At 37.8% G+C, this 19,476-nt stretch overlaps 1 protein-coding gene and 1 long non-coding RNA gene across 4 annotated transcripts in view; one reads left to right on the plus strand and one right to left on the minus strand.

Annotated features, from left to right (window-relative positions):
• UGGT2 (UDP-glucose glycoprotein glucosyltransferase 2) overlaps positions 1-10,599 on the minus strand; it is a 184,716-nt gene extending 174,117 nt beyond the window's left edge. For all 3 annotated transcript variants that reach the window (XM_070579077.1, XM_070579078.1, XM_070579079.1), the window contains exons 1-2: positions 10,292-10,599; positions 1,276-1,358 (exon numbers count right to left, since the gene is read on the minus strand). In XM_070579077.1, coding sequence (XP_070435178.1) covers positions 1,276-1,358; positions 10,292-10,443 — 235 coding nt within the window. In that variant the 5' untranslated portion in view covers positions 10,444-10,599. The remainder of the gene's footprint in view (positions 1-1,275; positions 1,359-10,291) is intronic.
• A 34-nt stretch (positions 10,600-10,633) lies between these two features.
• LOC139076509 (uncharacterized) lies at positions 10,634-17,938 on the plus strand. Its single transcript, XR_011528206.1, has 5 exons — positions 10,634-10,957; positions 11,848-11,877; positions 14,078-14,166; positions 16,944-17,004; positions 17,787-17,938. It is a non-coding gene; the product is annotated as an uncharacterized lncRNA (long non-coding RNA).
• Positions 17,939-19,476: the final 1,538 nt, after the last annotated feature.

The following is a 19,476-nucleotide window of genomic DNA, read 5'->3' on the forward strand; positions in this document are numbered from 1 at the left end:
TTCCCTAAATCCTGCCTAAATCTTATCAACCAAACTCAACTCCAGCATTCACCACTGGAAAGGCTGTCCTGCTCTCTCTGAAACACTGGCTAGGTGCCTTTGTGTGTGCTCCTGTGTCATGCATACCCCTATTAAAGCTCTTATCACCCAATAGTATACTTAGCTGTTTTGCTGTGTCCATCATACTATGAGGTCCAGAGAACACAGATCACATTTATTCATCTCTGTATTCCCAGGATCTAAGCAGTGGGGCATACTATCTCCTGTGACTCAAATAACGATTATCAAATAATCAATCTTTACAGCACAATTTTTCTGACAGAGGAAATTACTTGTTTTGGAAATATTTTAGTCTAAAACATCATTAAAGGCATGTCGACCCTCTTTATTTTTTAAATGTATCTCATGAACTCATAACACTGCTGAAATTCAAGGCCATTTGCGCCAAACAGGCTCCAATAAAAGAACACTTAAAACATTCAAAACTGTTGTTTATCTTACGTTTACAACAGGGGATAAAATCATAAACTATTTAATCACCACAGTAAGAAGTTTTCTCTATGTCGAAAAGGCTAAAGAATTCCCTCTTGAGGGATTCCATGTTAATATAATTTATTCTATTCTCTGTAGAGACACGAAAATAACCTTTCTTTATGATAATTAATAATTAACCTTTTAGCCTCTGCTGCTAAAACCTAATTTCAGTATCTTTGATCTACTGACCTTTCCTAAGAAACACATTAATAAACACTTCTTCATTCTGAAGATATCTATATGTATATACAAATATATACTCTCATATATATTAAAAAAGTAGGAGCACCTAACTCTGTTTCCTAGATAGTGAAATGAAAGCTCACAGTTTACCTGACTTGTTGAGGGCAAGTATTAAAAACCTCTGTACGAGTTTAAGAGTAAAAGTAGTCTGGCAAAAAAAAAATTCAATATTACTAGATACAAAACTAATACTATTTCAAAGAAGTCTAAGTAAAAAGAAAACCATAATTCAACAATTTTTATTTCTTCTTGATTGTAATGCAATATCCAAACAATGCTAATTAAATGAGTATTCCTATAATAAAGTATTAAAGCCTTATATTTTTGGAAATGGATGCTTGGAATAGTTACCATTAAAACATCTTTTCAAATTTAATATTCAGGTTTACTACCGCAATTGAGCATTTACACTTAACCTTTACCATTAAAAACAATAAACACATCCAATGTACGCACATAAATACAAATCTTCTAAGTTAAAATATGCACATCACCTACCTGTTTGCTTATAAATTGCTAATTCTTTTACAGTTTCCAAAAACTGCCAAAATTTTTCATTACTTTCTTCTGCCATAAATTCACTATTAAAAAAATAAAAGTAATCAGTTATTAGATAGAAATGAAAAATGGTTTAGATGCTATAAACTATATTTTAAAACCAAATTATAACTTATAGTAAAAAGAAAAACCTCCAAAAATTAATGTCAAGTTACTGATTTCCATTTACTATAATGCAGAAAGAGAACAAACTGATAATTCTTACCTGAGATATCATTTTCAACTACAAGCATATAATCATGACTGGAAAAGACTGCATGAGAAATTACTTTTGGCTTTTCCTTATTATTAGCTACAACTAAAAACTGGATAATTTATTTTGTTTCTCCATGTGAAATACCACTGAGGAGTATAATTTAATGGTAATGAAGAGAGTGTTACATAAAGGTAAAAAGTAAAAAAATAAAATAGACTGCTATTTTAATCAAACAAAAATTGATTCTATCAACACTTTTGAAAAGTTATATTATCTATTTTTATTTAGCTACTTATTTGTGTAATCTTTTTATTATTTAAAACAAACTACCTTAATAAAAAAATTAATAGGAAGTTGGCATATCACATTAGGTCTTTGGCCTTGAAGCCCAAAGAAACTTCCATTTTTCCACAGAGTATAGGTAACAAAACTGGCCAAAGCCATTTAAAACCTTTTAGAAATAATGAAGTAAGTGAAAGATTATTCAGTCCTGTATAGAACAAAGTGCAAGACACCTAAAATAAGTAGACTTAACTATTGAAACTGGAAAGAAAACAGCCACCAAACAATTGGTACAGACTCTTTCTTAGCTCTCGCCTTCCCTTTCTCTTTAGCCTTGGTAAATTTAAACTAATCCTGAATATAAATGGAAAGTATTGAGGATAGCCAAGACATATCCAGAGTAACTAACTGTTCTGAGTCTGAGATGGTCACCAAAGGAGGAAATGGAGCTGAGAAAAATTGATTAATTCATCAACATAAATATGACAAGCATAGGAATTTAAAGCAACAAGTAACTTTAAAACAACTCTGGCTATTAATGGTGTTCAACTCAATGTCATAAAAAAGAAAAGCAGCTAAAAGCAGAGCAAGCAATGGGAAACACTAAGTAGGATGTGAACCTGAAAAGGACAAGGATGGTACAAAGCCTTAAGAAAAGAAGGGAGCAACACTTAATACCTAACTGACTCGATTAAACAACCATAGACATGCTCGTATACCGCGCAACCATAGGTAAAAGACTTTTTCCACATGCCAGAATTCACACATCTAAGTGTGATCCTTCATACTTAAGTGATCACCTTAAAGTATTCACTTACACTTATTCCCTCAATATCCCACAGCTCTACGCACTTTTGGCACTCTTCTGGAATTACTTTCAGGGGTACTTTGTCAGTAACTCATCATTAATCTTAGAGAAGGAAATATCCTTGAAAGGCCATCTAAATCAGCACCTCACCTTCCAAAAAATATCACCTTTGGTCAAAGTTTAAAAAAGGGAAAACTCCAAAAAAACTGACATTTCCAATTTGGTCACTTGTCTTATATAATACTTTGTTCCAAATAACTTTTCCTGAAAAATCTTCTAGCAAAGAGAAAAAAAATTATTTCTATAGGGGGTGTTTTTATATGCACTAAAGAGCATGACAGTAATTACAAGTGGAATTCCAAAAAATATTTTCAGCAGGAGCAATGCCAGTGGAATAAATGCAGTTTAGAAGTATAAATTATGGTATATGTGTTGGAAAAGTTTAGCTCCATCAGCCTATAATCATGCTAGCAAACACTACTAAATTATAAACTTTTTTAGGTAGAGGACGCACGTTATTCAACTTTGTTTCCTACACAGTACCCATCAGAGGGCCATGCTCAAAATAGGCACTGAAAATTTTAGGCTAAACTAAAAGATATGTTTTACATATATATGTGTGTGTATATACACGCAGTTAAGAGACATCTCCAAGAAAAATGCTTTAAATAAAAGACACTGAGCTTCTCAAAAAGAAAGCTATTACTTTTCCTAAGTTCCTATCTCCTATGCTCCTTCAAACTACCCAATGCTCTTCAATTCTTCCTCTTCCACACTTACTTCCTTCAATTTCTTTGATTTTCCTAAAATTTTGATTTGAGAAACATTAAAAACCCGAAGATGAGCAGAACAATGAAGTCCAGAAAACATAAATAAAAAGTGCAATGGTTAAAGAAACTACAGGCTTCTAGCCTGCTACACTGTCACAAAGAAGAAAGAGATTTGGTTCAGAAGGATGATGTCAGGACCAATAGATAAAAAGTATAGTGGGAAAGATTTTAGTTGATAAAATAAATGACCTGCTAACAACTTATATTTGTTCACAACAGAACAAGCAGGTGCATGAAATTAACACTGAGCATCATGTCTAAATTATCCAAGCAAAGACCAGTTTCCAAAGGCCAGGCATACTGTAGAGGTAATCCTGATGCTGGTTTGAAGTATAGACTACCTTATAATGAGGTCCCTTCCATCGACTCAACATTAATAAGTACCTACTTCTGTGTACTGAGCCTTGAGGAAAAGAAGTATGAATAAGAAGTACTCTTGTCGCATCTACTGAACTAACACTTACTACTAATACTTTTTAAGCACCTACTTTTTGTTCACTGGGCCTTGGCAAAATAAACATGAATAAGAAATACTCTCATGTCCTGAAGCTCACATTTTAGCAGGATAGATTAGCATACATGATACCTTGCAACAAAGATTATTACAAAAGTATTGACCAAATATTATGAGACCCTAAGACATTTGTTTTATCAGAGGAAAGGATAAGGCAAAGAGAGGAGTAATATGGTATGTCCACAAATAAGGTATCAATGAAGAAAAGACTGCAGTAGAGTGTTATATTTCTTTCCTAGGGCTATCATAATAAATTACCACAAACAGTGGCTCAAAACAAGAGAAATTTATTCTCTCACAGTCCTGAAGGTCAAAAATCTGGATTCTGTTTTTTGTTAAGATAAACACAACAGGTTCCAAGAGGTTAGAATGTGGATTTATCTTTTGCGGGGTGGAGGACGGGCACCATCCAAGCCTCAGTCCACCTTCTGGCTCCCTAAAACCCACATTTGTCCCATATACAAAATACATTTACCCCATCCCAACATCCCCTAACATAATCTCAACCCATTATAGCATCATCTCTAAATCCAAAGGCTCATGCAAATATCATTAGAAGTCTCAAATCTCATCACGTAAATCATCTAAACACAGTATGAGTGAGATCCGGGGTATGCTCCATCCTGAGGCAAAATTCTTCTCTGTATGTGGACCTATGAAACTAGAAAACAGATCTGCTTCCAAAACGCAATGGTGAGATAGGTATTCCAAATTCCAAAGACAGACATTCCAATTCCAAAATGGAGAAATTAGAAAGAATGAAGGAGTCGTCTGTCCCAAGCAAGTATGAAATCCTGGAGAACAAATTCTATTAGGTTTCAAGCACTGAGCATAATTCTCTGAGGCTTATTGCTCCACCCTCTATGCTGCCTGCCACAGCTCTGCCCTTAGTGTCACTCTTCCTTTTTCTTGAAGGGTAGTACATGTTTGCAGCCAAGCAGTTCTATCAGTCAATTTCCCTACCTATACAATTTTGGAAGTCTGACAGCCTTCTCTCTTTTCATCTTGTCTCTGTCCCTTTTGATCCAAGCTGGCAGTGTTTCTGCTGATACAACATAATCAAAACACTTACGCGTCTTCTTGTGTATCTCACCAGGGTGGTGCCATTACACAAGGATCCTCCATGGATCCTTCCTGGATAAGCTCATCTCTATTCCTGGCTTCTGCTGAGATAGTTGAGTGGATCCATGAGACACACACCTAACCTATTTCAGCAAAAGTTTGTCCAGCCACATGTTCGGCCTTTTTTCCAGAGCACACATTCCCAACAATGAGTTTCCTAAATTTTAGCATCCTTTGCAATCTGAATAGGCTGAGACTCTCCCAAATTATCAAATGCTGATTTCTTTTTCGGTAACAGTTCCTTCTTCAACTTTTCTCCTTCCTCTTGCATTTTAATATAAGCAGTAAGGAAAAACCAGGTGACACCTTTAATACTTTGCTTGTAAATCTCCTCAGCTAACTATCCAAGTTCATGGCTTGCAAGTTCGGTTTTACACGCAACTGTAAAATGCAATCCAGCCGGTTTTCTGCCACTATATAACAAGGGTCATCTTTCTTCATTTCCAACAACACATCTGTCATTTCCTTCTGAGCCCTTGCCAGAAGTGCCTTTAATGTTCACATTTCTACTAACATTCTATTCATGAGGATTTAAGTATTCTCTAAGATGACAGAGCTTTTCCTGCCACGGCCCTCCCTCTCCTCTAAGTCTTTACCAGAATCACCTTTAATGTCCATATTTCTGCCAACAGTCTCCTCAAGACAATCTAGGCTTTTTCTACCACACTTCTCAAAACTCTTCCACCTTCTGCCTGATTCAACAGCTACTTCTATATTTTTAGGTATTTGTTACAGCAGCACCTACTTCAAGGTACCAAGCCTGTATTAGTTTCCTAGGGATGCTGTAAAATTAGCAAAAATTTGTTGACATAAAACAACAGAAACTTATTGTCTCAGAGTTCTGGAGGCCAAAAGTTCAGAATCAAGGTACTGGTAGGGCTACGCTCCCTCCAAAGGCTCTAGAGAGTATCTTTCCTTTCCTCTTCCAGCTTCTGGAGGCTTCAGGTGTTACTTTGCTTGTGGCTACATCAGTCCAATCTCTGCCTTTGTTCACATGGCCTTCTCCTCCTTCTCTGTGTCTTCTCCTCTTCTGTCTCTTAGAAGGACACTGGATTTATCACCCACCCAGACAATTCATGATATCTTGTCTCAAGACCTTTAACTTAATTACATCCGCAAAGATCCTTTTTCCAAATAAAATAACATTCACAGGTTCCAGGGGTTTGGAATGTGGACCTATCTTTTTGGGAGCTGCCATTCAACCCACTATGATGATGTTGGTACAAGAGACTGTACCTAGATCGTGAAAGACCTTAGGGAACATTCTGCAGAGTTCCAGTTCTAAGACTCTCGATGCAAACAGAAATCAGGACAACACTAAAATTACTGTTAGACTGATTTGGAACTGAGAATGGGATCAGATCCAGGCAAGCTCTGGGAAAAACTGGGGAAAAGACAGAGGAAGGGAACATATTTTGAGCTAGAATATTTTATTCAATACAAACTGTTTTACTACCTCTGATACCAAAGAAATACAAATAAGAGACTACTATGAACAATTATACACCAACAAACTGGAGAACCTAGAAGCAATGGATAAATTCCTAGAAATATACAACCTACCAAGATTGAATCAAAGAAATAGAAAATCTGAACAGACCAATTACTAGTAAGGAGGTTGAATCAGAAATGAAAAACCTCTCAACAAAGAAAAGTCCAGGACCAGATGGTTTCCTGGTGAATTCTACCAACCATTTAAAGAAGAATATCAATTCTTCTCAAACTCTTCCAAAACAGAAGGGGAAGGAACAGTCCCAAATTCATTCTACAAGGCCAGCATTACCCTGATACCAAAACCAGACAAGAACACCACAGGAAAATTACAAGCCAATATCTGATGAACAAAGATGCAAAACTCTCAACAAAATATTAGCAAACAGAATTCAACAACACATTAAAAGGATCATACATCAGTCATGGGATTTATTCCAGGAATGCGTGGATGGTTCAACATCTGCAAATCAATGTGAAACACATAACAAAATGAAGGATAAAAATCATAAGATCATCAACAGATGCAGAAAAAACCTTTGACAAAATTCAACACTCATTTATGATAAAAATTCTCAACAAAGTGGATATAGACAGAACGTACCTCAACACAATAAAGTCTATATAAGACAAGTCCATAGGTAACATCACATCCGACAGTGAAAAGCTGAAAGCTTTTCCTCCAAGATCAGAAATAAGACAAAGATATACACTCTCACTACTTTTATGCAACATAGCACTTGAAGTCCTAAGCCAGAGCAATTAGGCAAGAAAAAGAAATAGCCAAGCCCCATCCCGAGTAACGGACTCGAATCCAAATCAGAAAAGAAGTAAAACTGTCACTATTTGCAGGTGGCATAAAATAATATACAGAAACCCTAAAGACACCACCAAAAAATGGTTAGAACTGATAAACAAATTTAGTAAAGTGGCAAGATACAAAATCAACAAACAAAAATGTGTTTTGTTTCTATATATTAATAAGAACTACCAGAAAGAGAAATTAAGAAAACAATTCCATCAAAAGAAATAAAATACCTAGGAATAAATTTAACCAAGGTGGTGAAAGACCTGTACACTGAAAACTATAAGACACTGATGAAAGAAATTGAAGACACAAATAAATCCCTCTGCTCAGGGATTGGAATAATTAATCTTGTTAAAATACCCATACAATGCAAAAGCAATCCACAGATTCAATGCAACCTCTATCAAAACTCTAATGTCATTTTTCATAGAACTAGAACAAACAATCCTAAATTTGCATGTAACTATAAAAAACCCCAAATAGCCAAAGCAATCTTGAGAAAGAAGAACAAAGCTAGAGGAATCACACTCTCTGATTTCAAACTATATTACAAAGCTATAAGAATTAAAACGGTATGGTACTGGCATAAAAAAAGACACATAGATCAATGGAACAGAATAGAGAGCCCAGAAATAAACCCATGTATATATGGTGAATTAATTTATAACAAAGGAGCCAAGAATATACAATGGGGAATGACAGTCTCTTCAATAAATGCAGTTGGGAAAACTGGACAGGAACATGCAAAAGAAACTGGACCACTATCTTACACCATACACAAAAATTAACTCAAAATGGATTAATGACTTGAATGTAAGACCTGAAACCATAAAATTCCTAGAAGAAAACATAGGCAGTGAGCTCCTTGACATCATTCCTGGCGATGATTTTTTGGATTTGATATGAAAATCAAAGGCAACAGAAGCAAAAATTAAACAAGTGTGACTATATCAAACTAACAACCCTCTGTACAGCAAAAGAAATCATCAACAAAATCAAATGGCAACCCACATAATGGGAGAAAATATTTGCAAATCATATATCTGATAAGGGGTGAATATCCGAAATATACAAAGAACTCATAGAACTCAACAGCAAAAAACACTCCAATTAAAAAATGGTCAGAGGATCTGAATAGACAGTTTTCCAAAGAAAACACACAGATGGCTAACAGGTACATGAAAAGGTGCTCAAGATCATTAATCATGAGGGAAATGCAAACCAAAATCACGAGCTATCACCTCACACCTGTTTAGTCTGGCTATTATCCAAATGACAAGAGAGAACAAGTGCTAGCAAGAATGTAGAGAAAAGGGAACCCTTGTGCACCGCTGGTAGGAATGAAAATTGGTGCAGCCGATATGGAAAATGGTATGGAGGTTCCTCAAAAAATTTAAAAAGAACCACCACAGGATCCAGCAATTCCACTTCTGGGTATTTATCCGAAGGATGTGAAAACACTAACTTGAAAAGATCTCTGCACTCCCATGTTCACTGCAACATTATTTACAACAGCAAAAATATGGAAACGACCTAAGTGTCCATTGATGGATAAACGGATAAAGAAAATGTGGCATATATATGAAATCAATGAAATCTTATTCAGCCATAAAAAGAGAAGGAAATTCTGCCATTTGTGACAACATGGATGGACCTTCAGGGCATAATACTAAGTGAAATAAGTCAGAGACAGACAAATACCATATGATCTTGCTTATATTAGAATCTTAAAAAACAAACAATCAAGAGAGCTCATATACACTAGCCCAGAGGCAGGGAGACTAGTGGGTGAAAGTGGTCAAAAAGGTACAAATTTTCAATTATAAAATAAGTCATGGGGATATAACGTACAGCATGGAGACTATGGTTAATAATACCATATTCCATATAGTATTCATTGTACTACTCTATTTTATATGAGGGATTTGAGCATCAGTGGATTTTGGTATCTGCAGTGGTTCCTGGAACCAAAATCCCCCACGGATATGGAGGGATGACTGTATTTGAAAGTTGCTAAGAGAGTAGATCTTAAAAGTTCCCATCACAAGAAAACGAAATTTTTGTAACTATACATGGTGAAGGATGTTAGCCTTAATTGAGAATGATCATTTCCCAATATATACAAATATTGAATCACTACGTTGTATACCTGAAACTAATGTAATGTCAATCATATCTCAATTTAAAAAAACTTTTAATCTCTTATATATGAAACGTAACGTGGGGTGACAACCTCTTTTTAGGACCCTAAGCTGTTGCTTTGGTGAACTGACAAAAGCAACTGGCGTTAAAACTTCATCTGGCTGAAGGAAAGAACTTGCAAATTTTACTACTGAAATACGACGAGCAAAATTCAATAGCTAGTAGTTTTGTTTCCGCACAGTACATGATACCTTCTCAACTAATTCCAGTGGAGGAGTTTCGGAAAAAAGTAATAACTTGTGGGAAGCTGTCTTCTCCACAGAAAGCCCAGGAGCCGACCGAATGATATTATCATTGTGAAACTAGATGCTTCAAGTACCGTTTCCTAAAAACAACTGCCTACATCGATTGAAGTGCTTGCATGAAACGCCACACTCCGCTCCCATCCTTCCTTTTCTTTCGTAAATGCTAATAAAATCCAAACGAATGAAACAAAAGCCCCTAAGTTTTAAAAACCTTGGGTAAGGAAAAGTAGGAACCGCGGGGAAAGGAACTGCAAGTGAGTGCTGGGCGCGGGGTAGCGGGGGAGGAGGTGATGCTCGAGGGCCGAGCACGAGGGCGCCTGGAGACGCGGTGCAAGATCTTGCGCCCTGGGCCGGCGCAGAGACGGCGTCCGAGGGGCCCTCGGGGTCCGCGCCTGCCCCCAGCCCCGCCGCACCCTCCTTCCGCGCCGGGCTCGGCAGAGGGTCCGATCCGCACCCACCTGGCCTCCAGCAGCAGCGGGGTCTCCGGCCACTTCGCAGCCAAGTGGGCCGTCACTGCCTTCGACGCGGAGGCCGTCTCGGAGCCGAACAGCGACAGCCACAGCGTCGTGGAGCCGAGGAGCAGCCGCACCACATTGGCTGCCTCTGCCATCGCGCGGAGAGGGAAACGCGATCGCCTGGGAACCGGCGCCCACTGCCCGCAGCCGCCACGCTACAGCCGGCTCCTCCCGCCGCGCGGCCGCCCACTTCCGGTGGGGGGAGCTCGAGTCCGTTACTCGGGACGGGGCTTGGCTAGAGCCATGCGCATGCGCGTCCCGCTCCGGCGCCGTCCTTGGAGGCCCGCCGGCCGACGCGGTGCCAGCCCCGAGCCACGTAGGTGCGGGCGGCGCCGGAATGAGGAGCAGTGTGGCTGATGCTCCGGCGGGTCTGCAACCAGACCTCCGATTCTCAGACAAAGGTTGTGGGACACTGGGTGGGAGGCGGACTCCCTGAGTCCGAACTAGGATTGCGGCCGGCTAAGGCTGGCTGGATACACCGAAATCTGGAAGCGAAGGCAGGAACCAGCGTGCATATCATCCACATTTACACAGGCGGAAAATAGGCCTAGCAGACTTCAAGTACCTACTTCACGGGGTTCTCAAATTTTATTGCATATTATTGACCAGGTAGAGCTTTTAGAAAGCCCGATGCCCAGACGGCGCCACACACCAATTACAGGGGAATCTCTGGGGATGAGATTCGGGCGTCAATAGTATTTAACCCTCCCCCCACCCACGTGATTCAAGTGTGCAATCATGTTCGAAAACCTGTGACAGTACCTGGGGGGTTTGTTAAAACACAGGGTGCCCGACCTCATCCCTGTGTTTCTGATTCAGTAGGTCTGGTGTGTGTGTGGGGGGGGGGGGGGGGGTGGCGGTCCAAGAACTTGCCTTTCATGTCTGTCAAGTTCACAGGTGACGTTGATACTGCTGGCTGGGAACCACGCCTTTAGCCTTTGTATTCAGAGGTGGTCCACAGACCGGCAGCGTCAGCGTCTCTGTGAGTTCATTAGAAGCGCAGTCTCAGGCCCCAGCCCAGACCTACCGAATCCGAATTCCCCACTTTAACAGGAACCCCGGGTGATATTTGTGCGCAATAAAGTTTGAGAAAAGCTGATGTAGAGGATTACTGGTGAGAATTCATAGAAAAGTGCTAGTTGCTTTTATCATTATCACCCCAAATCACACAGCTGTGACTGAGTCTCGATATCAGCTGAGGACTATCTGGCCCCAAAGCTCATGCATTTACTATATCATGCTCAAAGACAAAACCTTGCAACCGAGTTAACGGGCTTTCCAGTACATATGATTCATCAAATCAAAATATTCAGTTTTATTTAACTGGGCAGAACCTCAAGATTCTGGCTCCTAGTCAGGATTCTTTTTCTATTCCGAAGAGAGTAAATTTATTATAAATATTAAAATATACGGTAAAGAGAAGCAGCAGCTGGGAAAACAGTTTAGGAGGATGTACTGATCCGTTCTTTTTTTTCTCCCATTACTCCCTTTTGCTGTAGGGAATCTGGGTGTCTTGAAGCTGCCTAAATGTGAGCGCTCCACTTTTTCATTTCCCTTCCTTGGTTTAGTATATACTTTTCCATAAAAGACCTTGCTTTGGAAATTCTGCTTAGGTCTCACTTCCAAAGTTCAGCTTTCATTTCCTGATTTCTCCTACTTGGTTTGATCTCTCCCTTCTTTAAATTTCCATAAGCTCTTTATTTCAACGGTCATATACCACTTATAATTCTCACTTTAGAATTTGGATACAGTACTTATTTATTTCTCCTACTAAAGATGGAATTCCCTGAGGGCTCATGCCTTATTCATTTCAGCATCTCTTACAGTACCTAGCACAATCCATATTGTTGGGGCTCAATAAATATTGAAGAGTCCTTGTTTTATGGATAGGTAGGCAGAAAGCTGAGGCAGGTGAGTAAGGAGCTTAATTTCTATCTACAAAGCATAATAGAAAAATATATTATGAATCTTTAACAAGTATTTGCTTTAATTAACTCCTAATTCCCACTTATTTTTGGACTAAATTTCTGACAAATTATTGGAGGAGGGGAATAAAATATTGAGAGTGAATGTTTTAAATGTCACCATATCTGATGGCATCTTTGAGAAATGATTTGCCATATAAAAAGCTGCATAAAATACACTATTAAAGGACACTACTAAGACGTGTTAATATATGTTCCATTATATTTGAGTTCAGAATAGTGAGGAATGCTACATTTCTCTTTTAAAGAGATTGAAATTAATCTAATCCAGGGTCATTTATTTACATACTTATTATACACTTTAACTTACATAGTATTTTCCTAGAAATTTAAGTGTATTTGAAATATTCCTCAGATGGGGCATCCCTGGGCTTGCTTCTCATCTGTAGAACAGAAGAGTATGACTGATATTTCAGGTCTCTTCACTATGTAATTTCTGTGTACAGATAGAAAAACTAAAATGCAAAAATTGAGTAACTCAGGAAAGGTCATTCAAGTTAGTGAAGCAGCAAAGCATTCTAACAGCCGTTACCAACAACCTTCCAGCACAGATTGGTGATGAACTGTGTGTAGTTCGAGGACACAATTGTGCTTTAATATTTTTTAGCAAAATGTTATTTGAAGTTATTCACATCAGGGTAATATGAATGAAAACTGATGATGATAGCAGTTTTCTTTGTATGTGGAAGAAGTGATTAATGAGTGCTTTATAATAAGAATGTTGTGCTTAATAGAATAAATCATCTGGAATTACTTTAAGGTACATAAACTTTATTTAATGAAAATAGGTGGCGCCATGTGAGGATACAGTTATTGCCAGATATCACATAATATAATAAAACTTTAATTTTCTCCACCTGAATAAAGTCCCACAGCTGACGTGACTTTTTAAAAATATCATGCTGTAAGTCTTCCGGATTTCCCTTACTATAAGAAAGACCCGGGAGCCAGCCCATGCTGAGTCGTCAAGGTCGCACGCTCTGCTTCGGTGACCTGGGGTTCACTCATTCGGATTCTGGGCGCAGACCTCCATACCACTCGTCAAGCCATGCTGTGGCAGCATCCCATATAGAGGAACTGGAATGACTTACAACTAGGATATACAACTATGTGCTGGGGCTTTGGGGAAGAAACAAAAAAAAGAGGAAGATTGGTAACAGATCTTAGCTCAGGGCCAATCTCTCCTCACAAAAACAAAAAAAAGAAAGACCCTATTCGTAGTTTTTTATTTGAATATCTTTTGTGTGAGTGTCTGTGAAGAAGATTCATTCTGATCTAACATCCATCGCCATCTTCCTCTTTTTTTGCTTGAGGAAGATTAGCACTGGGCTAACGTCAGTGCCAGTCTTCCTTGACTTTGCATGTAGGTTGCTGCCGTGACATGGCTTGATGAGTCGTGTAGGTCCATACCCAGGCTCCGAACCCACCAACCCCAGCCGCTGAACTGGAGCCCACTGGACTTAACCACTATGCCTCAGGGCCAGCCCCTGAATATCTTAAATACGCAAAAGTGTCCTATGCTTCATTCAGTTGGGAGGAATTTATAGACTTATGCAATTTGTTATATTTCTACTCCCTAAGCAAGATTATACCAAAATCATAATCAACTGAGTAACGGTTTAGTTTCCTTTAATCTATTGGTTAATAGATTAAATAGACTGATAGATTAAAACAATTAATAGATTAATTGATTAATAGATAACCTATTGATTTGATTTTTGTTTACATATTTTCTTTGAAATAGATTACAAATGCCTCACAAATGTCTAATGCAGAAATGCATGATGAAAATTCTTTTAGTTTGATGAAATTCAGTGACTTTCAAATAGCAAAGTAAGTATGTGAAATATATAACTTTTAAGTTAATCATTTGAAATGATATAAGAACTTGAAATATGCTATTTAACAACAACCTTCCATACTTACATCTACAGGCAGTATTTTATAAGTATATGTTCAAAGGTTGCTAAGTCACTATTCTGTTGCTTCTGTTATTTGTTTCTTCAACAAAACACGTAGGAGTGAAACATGTTGGTGAAAAACAAGGAAACGTATTCTGCTTTCACATCTTCTAGTAAAGGTTAGTATAGTTAGATGTGCAAACTCATTAATTCATTCACAATGTATTGCATATCATCTATGGGGAGGTGACAGTATCATATATTGGGAAAGAAGACTGAGATGAATAAAATGATTAATGTCTTCCAAGGGCTTACGGTGTTATAAAGACATAAGAACATAAGCCCATACACTATTACAGAGAAAAATTAATACGATTCTATCGAAGTCCAGAAGAAGAAGACAAATTTTTAAGAAATCTTTTTGAACAAATAGCCTTAACGAACTTTCTCATTAAAACTGTTTCCTGAGTTTAAATCCAGCATTTTAAGAAGCTGCACACATTCTTTCAGTCCCAAGGGAAGCGTCTGAAAAGTACTGTCATGATTATTAATAACAAAAATAAGGATTTATACAGCAGCTGCTTTAAATTTATGTCATGAAACATGGTCTCAAACCATATGTGACTTTGTCATTTAGTTGGGAAGGTGGTACAGTACATAAAAATTAAAGTACATAGAAGGAGACATTTTATGTGACAAGATCCCAAGGACTGAACGTCACAATAAATATGACAGAAATTAAAGGAGGATGCAATCTCGGAATAGGTGGTGTAATGACACTTTGAAGGAAGTGTAGATAACTTAGATGACAGCTCTGCCATTGTAGCATGAATGTAGCCAAAGACAATACATAAACAAATGCATGTGGATATGTTCCAAAAAACTGTTACTTATGGACACTGAATTTCCTGTTTTCACATATCATGAAATATTATTCTTCTTTTGATTTTTTTTGAGGGGGTGAGGAATATTGTCCCTGAGCTAACATCTGTTGCCAGTCTTCTATTTTGTATGTGGGACGCTGCCACAGCATGGCTTGATGAGCGGTGTGTGTGCAGGTCCACACCTAGTATTTGAACCTACGAATCCTGGGCAGCCAAACGGAGCGTGTCAACTTAACCATCACACCACCAGGCCAACCCCCTTTTGCTTTTTTTTTTTTAAATTTAAAATTGTAAAAATCGTTCTTAACTTGCAGGCTCTACATATTTGGCCCATGGACCAAAGTATGCCAACTTTTGCTCTAAAGAAAGTTTTTCAGGAAACTTGTACAAGAAAGCTTATAGAATTATTGTTTGTGATAACGAAAAACTGGGCACAGCTCAAGTGTTCACTGGAGTAGAATGACAAAATAAATCATGGCTTATTTATTCAATGGAATACTAAACAGCATTTACAATAAGTGAGTCACAGGTATATAAGTAAGCACTGATGAATCTCGACAATATAATGTCAGTGAAAAATCAAGTCATGAAAGAATACATATACTAAGACTCTGTTACACAGAGTTCCAAAGCAGTTCTGATGATATAACTTTTAAAGATACATGCTAACTCTAATGAAAGCAAGGGAATGATTAATACAAAATTCAATATATTGATTATCTCTGGGTAAGAAAAAGAAGATGAAATCAAAGATGAGCCCCCAGAGAGCTCCAGCTATTGGTCATAGTCTACTTCTTAAAAAGTGTGGCCAGTACATGGATTTCACTTGTTAGTGATATAGTTCATAATTTTTACAAAGTGGAATGAAAAGCCACAAAACAATTTATGTCAATGTCTTGCTTAAAAAACTCATGCTTCTCCATTGCCTAAAGAATTGAATTGAAATTCCTTACATACAAACAGCTTGACACCCTTTTAGATTTTCAATGTTTAATTGAATACTGGCCATGGCTTTTTCATTTTCTGGAAGATCATCAGCTGGTGTTCTAAGACCTGTTATGCTGTTTAGAAATTCTCTTTCCTAGAATATGTAAGTTTTTGGGGAATCTTCCTATAGATATTTTATTTTCCTTGTGTTTAAAAAAACCTTGTAAAAGAACACTCTGACCCTATTGTACCTATACATCTTTGTCCTCAATCTCATTACCACATTCCTTATTCTTAAAATTATTTTCCCTTCCCTCAACTTACCAAGCCCTTTCATGTAAAGTACTCTGCATATATGCATGTTATACCTTTTAGCTGGAATTCACTTTCATTTGTTGCATCTGGTCTAACAGCAAAGCCCATACCTTTTCTGTTGTACCAGGATATAGAGGTAATGTCTTAGTCACTGTGCATCTCAGGTCCTTGCATGGGGTTTAGCTCATAGTAAGTGCTCAACTAAAATTTCCTGAATATTCCATGAAGAATGAAATAGAATTGTAACTTCACTAGAATATTTGGTTTAAAATGACTATAAAGCAATGAAATTAATTTTTAAACAGCATTCTGGTGTTTACCTACTTAAACAAACATCCTAGAAAGCCCTTTTTCAGTGGCTATGTACTTTATCAGATGCTACAACTGGAAAAAGTATTTTTTTTAGTTGTGGTAGAATACACATAGTGTAAAACTTACGATCTCAACCATTTGTAAGTGTACAGTTCAGTAGTGTTAAGTACATTTATATTGTTGTGCAACAAATCTCCGGAACTTTTTCATCTTGCAAAACTGAAACTCTATACCTATTAAACAAAAGCTTCTCATTTCTCCCTTCTTCCAGCCCCTGGAAGCCACCATTCTACTTTCTGTCTCTTTGAGTTTGACTATCCTGGATACCTCATGTAAGTGGAATCATGCAGTATTTGTCTTTTTATGGCTGGCTTATTTCATGAAGCATAATGTCCTCAAGGTTCATCCATGCTATAGCATATGTCAGAATTTCCTTCCCTTTTAAGATTGAATAATATTCCATTGTATGGATATACCACATTTTGTTTATCCTTTCATGTGTTGATGGACGCTTGGGTTGCTTCTATCTTTTGTCTATTGTGGATAATGCTACTATGAATACAGGAGTCTCTTGGGGTCCCTGCTTTCAACTCTTGTGGATATATGGCCAGAAGTGGAATTACTGGATCATACGGAAATTCTATTTAAAATTTTTTGAGGAACTGCCATATTATTTTCCATAGTGGCTGCAGTATTTTACATTCCTACAGTATACACGAGTTTCTGTTTCTTTTATAGTAGCCACCTGATGGGGGTGATGTGATATCTCGTTGTGGTGTTGATTTGCACTTCCCTAAATAGTCAAAGTATTTTTGAAACACAAACTTTGGAACTAATTCCACAGCTAATTTATGAGCTACTCAAGCAAATAATGTCCGTAATTGTCTAAGTACAAGACACTCTCTTTTGTTTTTGTCTGTCTGTCAATGCTTCAGTCAGATTATCTCTCAATGTATCACTTAAGGGATTGAGGTAGGCTGACAATGTCAACACCCGCCAAAGAGTAGCTTAACTAGTAAGAGATTGTATTTTTTCTCATGAAACTGGAAATGAGCAGTCTGGAACTGCTATGACAGCACAAAGGTGACCAATCTTTTGTGTCTTTAATGCATAGATTTTAACTGCATCATCACAGATGGCTCCTGTGTCTCCAGGCATCATTTATATATTTCTGGCAGGAGGAAGAGGAAACAGAAAGAACAAAAGGCAAAACCTGGGTGCCAGTGGAGTTGGCTGTATCTAATAAACTCTCCCCAAAGCCCTGTCGAATGACTTTCTCTGCCCTCTCATTAGCTGTTCTCTGCCACCTGGCCACATCTTGCGTGATGTCAATGAAAATAATCCATAACTAATCTACAAATGAAAATTTGGGTGAGTTTATTCTGAGCCAAACTGTGAGGACCATGGCCCTGGGCCTTCCTTCCTAAAGGAAGGAAGGGCACCAAAGAAGCGGGATGTACAGAGTGGTTATATGCCCTCAAAGAAGATGTTTCACATGTGATTGAAACGTCCGTTTTACAATAGTCACGAGACTGCTCTGTCGGCACAGCAATTGATGGACACAGCAGGTACTAGGTCTGCTGTCTCTGAGGCATAGCAGGGTGGCAGGTCTGTTGTCTCGAGCTGGGTGGTCACAGGTAAGCACAGCAATCAGTTCCTAGCCTAAGGAAAGAAGCTTATCCTTAAGGAAATGCCACTGTTGGGAGGAAGTTGCCCCTTTATCTTAAGGCCATTTGTTCTTGTCTTTGGGACATAGCAAATGCTTAAGCAGATAGACAATGCATACTCAACAGCCATGGCAGGCCCTTTTGGAAAAACAAAGTCAGACCGAATTAGTTTTACACCAAATAGCTTCCTCATATGCTCTAATATATCCCATTGCTTGCCATTTCTATTTGTCAGTGATGAGAGTCTGGGAAATGTAATTTTATAGCTGGGCACATTTTCCCTATCTCTCCCAACAAAATCAGGATTCTGTTACTAAGGAATCAGGGAGTGATGTGTTGTATAGACAACAGGCTTTGCTACATCCATGTATCCTTTCTACTTTCAGTGTTTCATTTTGAGGCAATGAATTAGCCTGGAAACTAAAGTGAGTGAGATTCTAGAAACCAGAGGACAATTTGTAAGGCAACATCAGGGAATGGACTGTCTGCTATAAGTAAATATCTTCTAGCCTAATATAAGTACCATACTGTGTATTTAGTTGGTTGAAGAATCACTTTAAAGTCAAATTGCACTAAATTAAGAAATGCCTTTATTTCAAAAATACTATAATTCAAAAGTAGCAAAATATCAAAATTTAGTGTTGATTGTTATCTTGAATCTGTTATATTTGCAGCTGCAAGTGCTAAAAATCACTTTGTCTAAAATTAGTTGTATCAAGTATGATGAGCCAAGAAAATTTACGTCATTTGTGTAATTTTGGTTTAAAATCCTCCTGACCCAGCAACTCATCTTAATATAATCAAATAACAATTTGTTGCATTTCAAAAGCTAAAATTTGATTATTCTTGTCAAGCTAAAGGAAGACCAGAGAAATTCATTCTTCCCATTTACCTTCTCATTTGATTCTGAGTGCATATTTCAGCTCTAGAATTAGGAAGGGGAGATTCTGGAAAAGAAAGAAAGAAGCATGGAGGCAGTTTAAGTAGCACATCAAATAGGGAATTTATTTTTTGTGTATACTGTGTCACATGGAGATACCGAGGGGGGCAGAGAGATGGAGAGAAAGTGAGAAGAGGTTTTACAATGCTGGCAGACTTGGTAAACCTTTTTATTTATTTTCATTTCTATCTCCATTT

This window comes from Equus przewalskii, chromosome 16 (assembly GCF_037783145.1).
Source record: "Equus przewalskii isolate Varuska chromosome 16, EquPr2, whole genome shotgun sequence".
NCBI classification, from domain to species: Eukaryota; Metazoa; Chordata; class Mammalia; order Perissodactyla; family Equidae; genus Equus; species Equus przewalskii.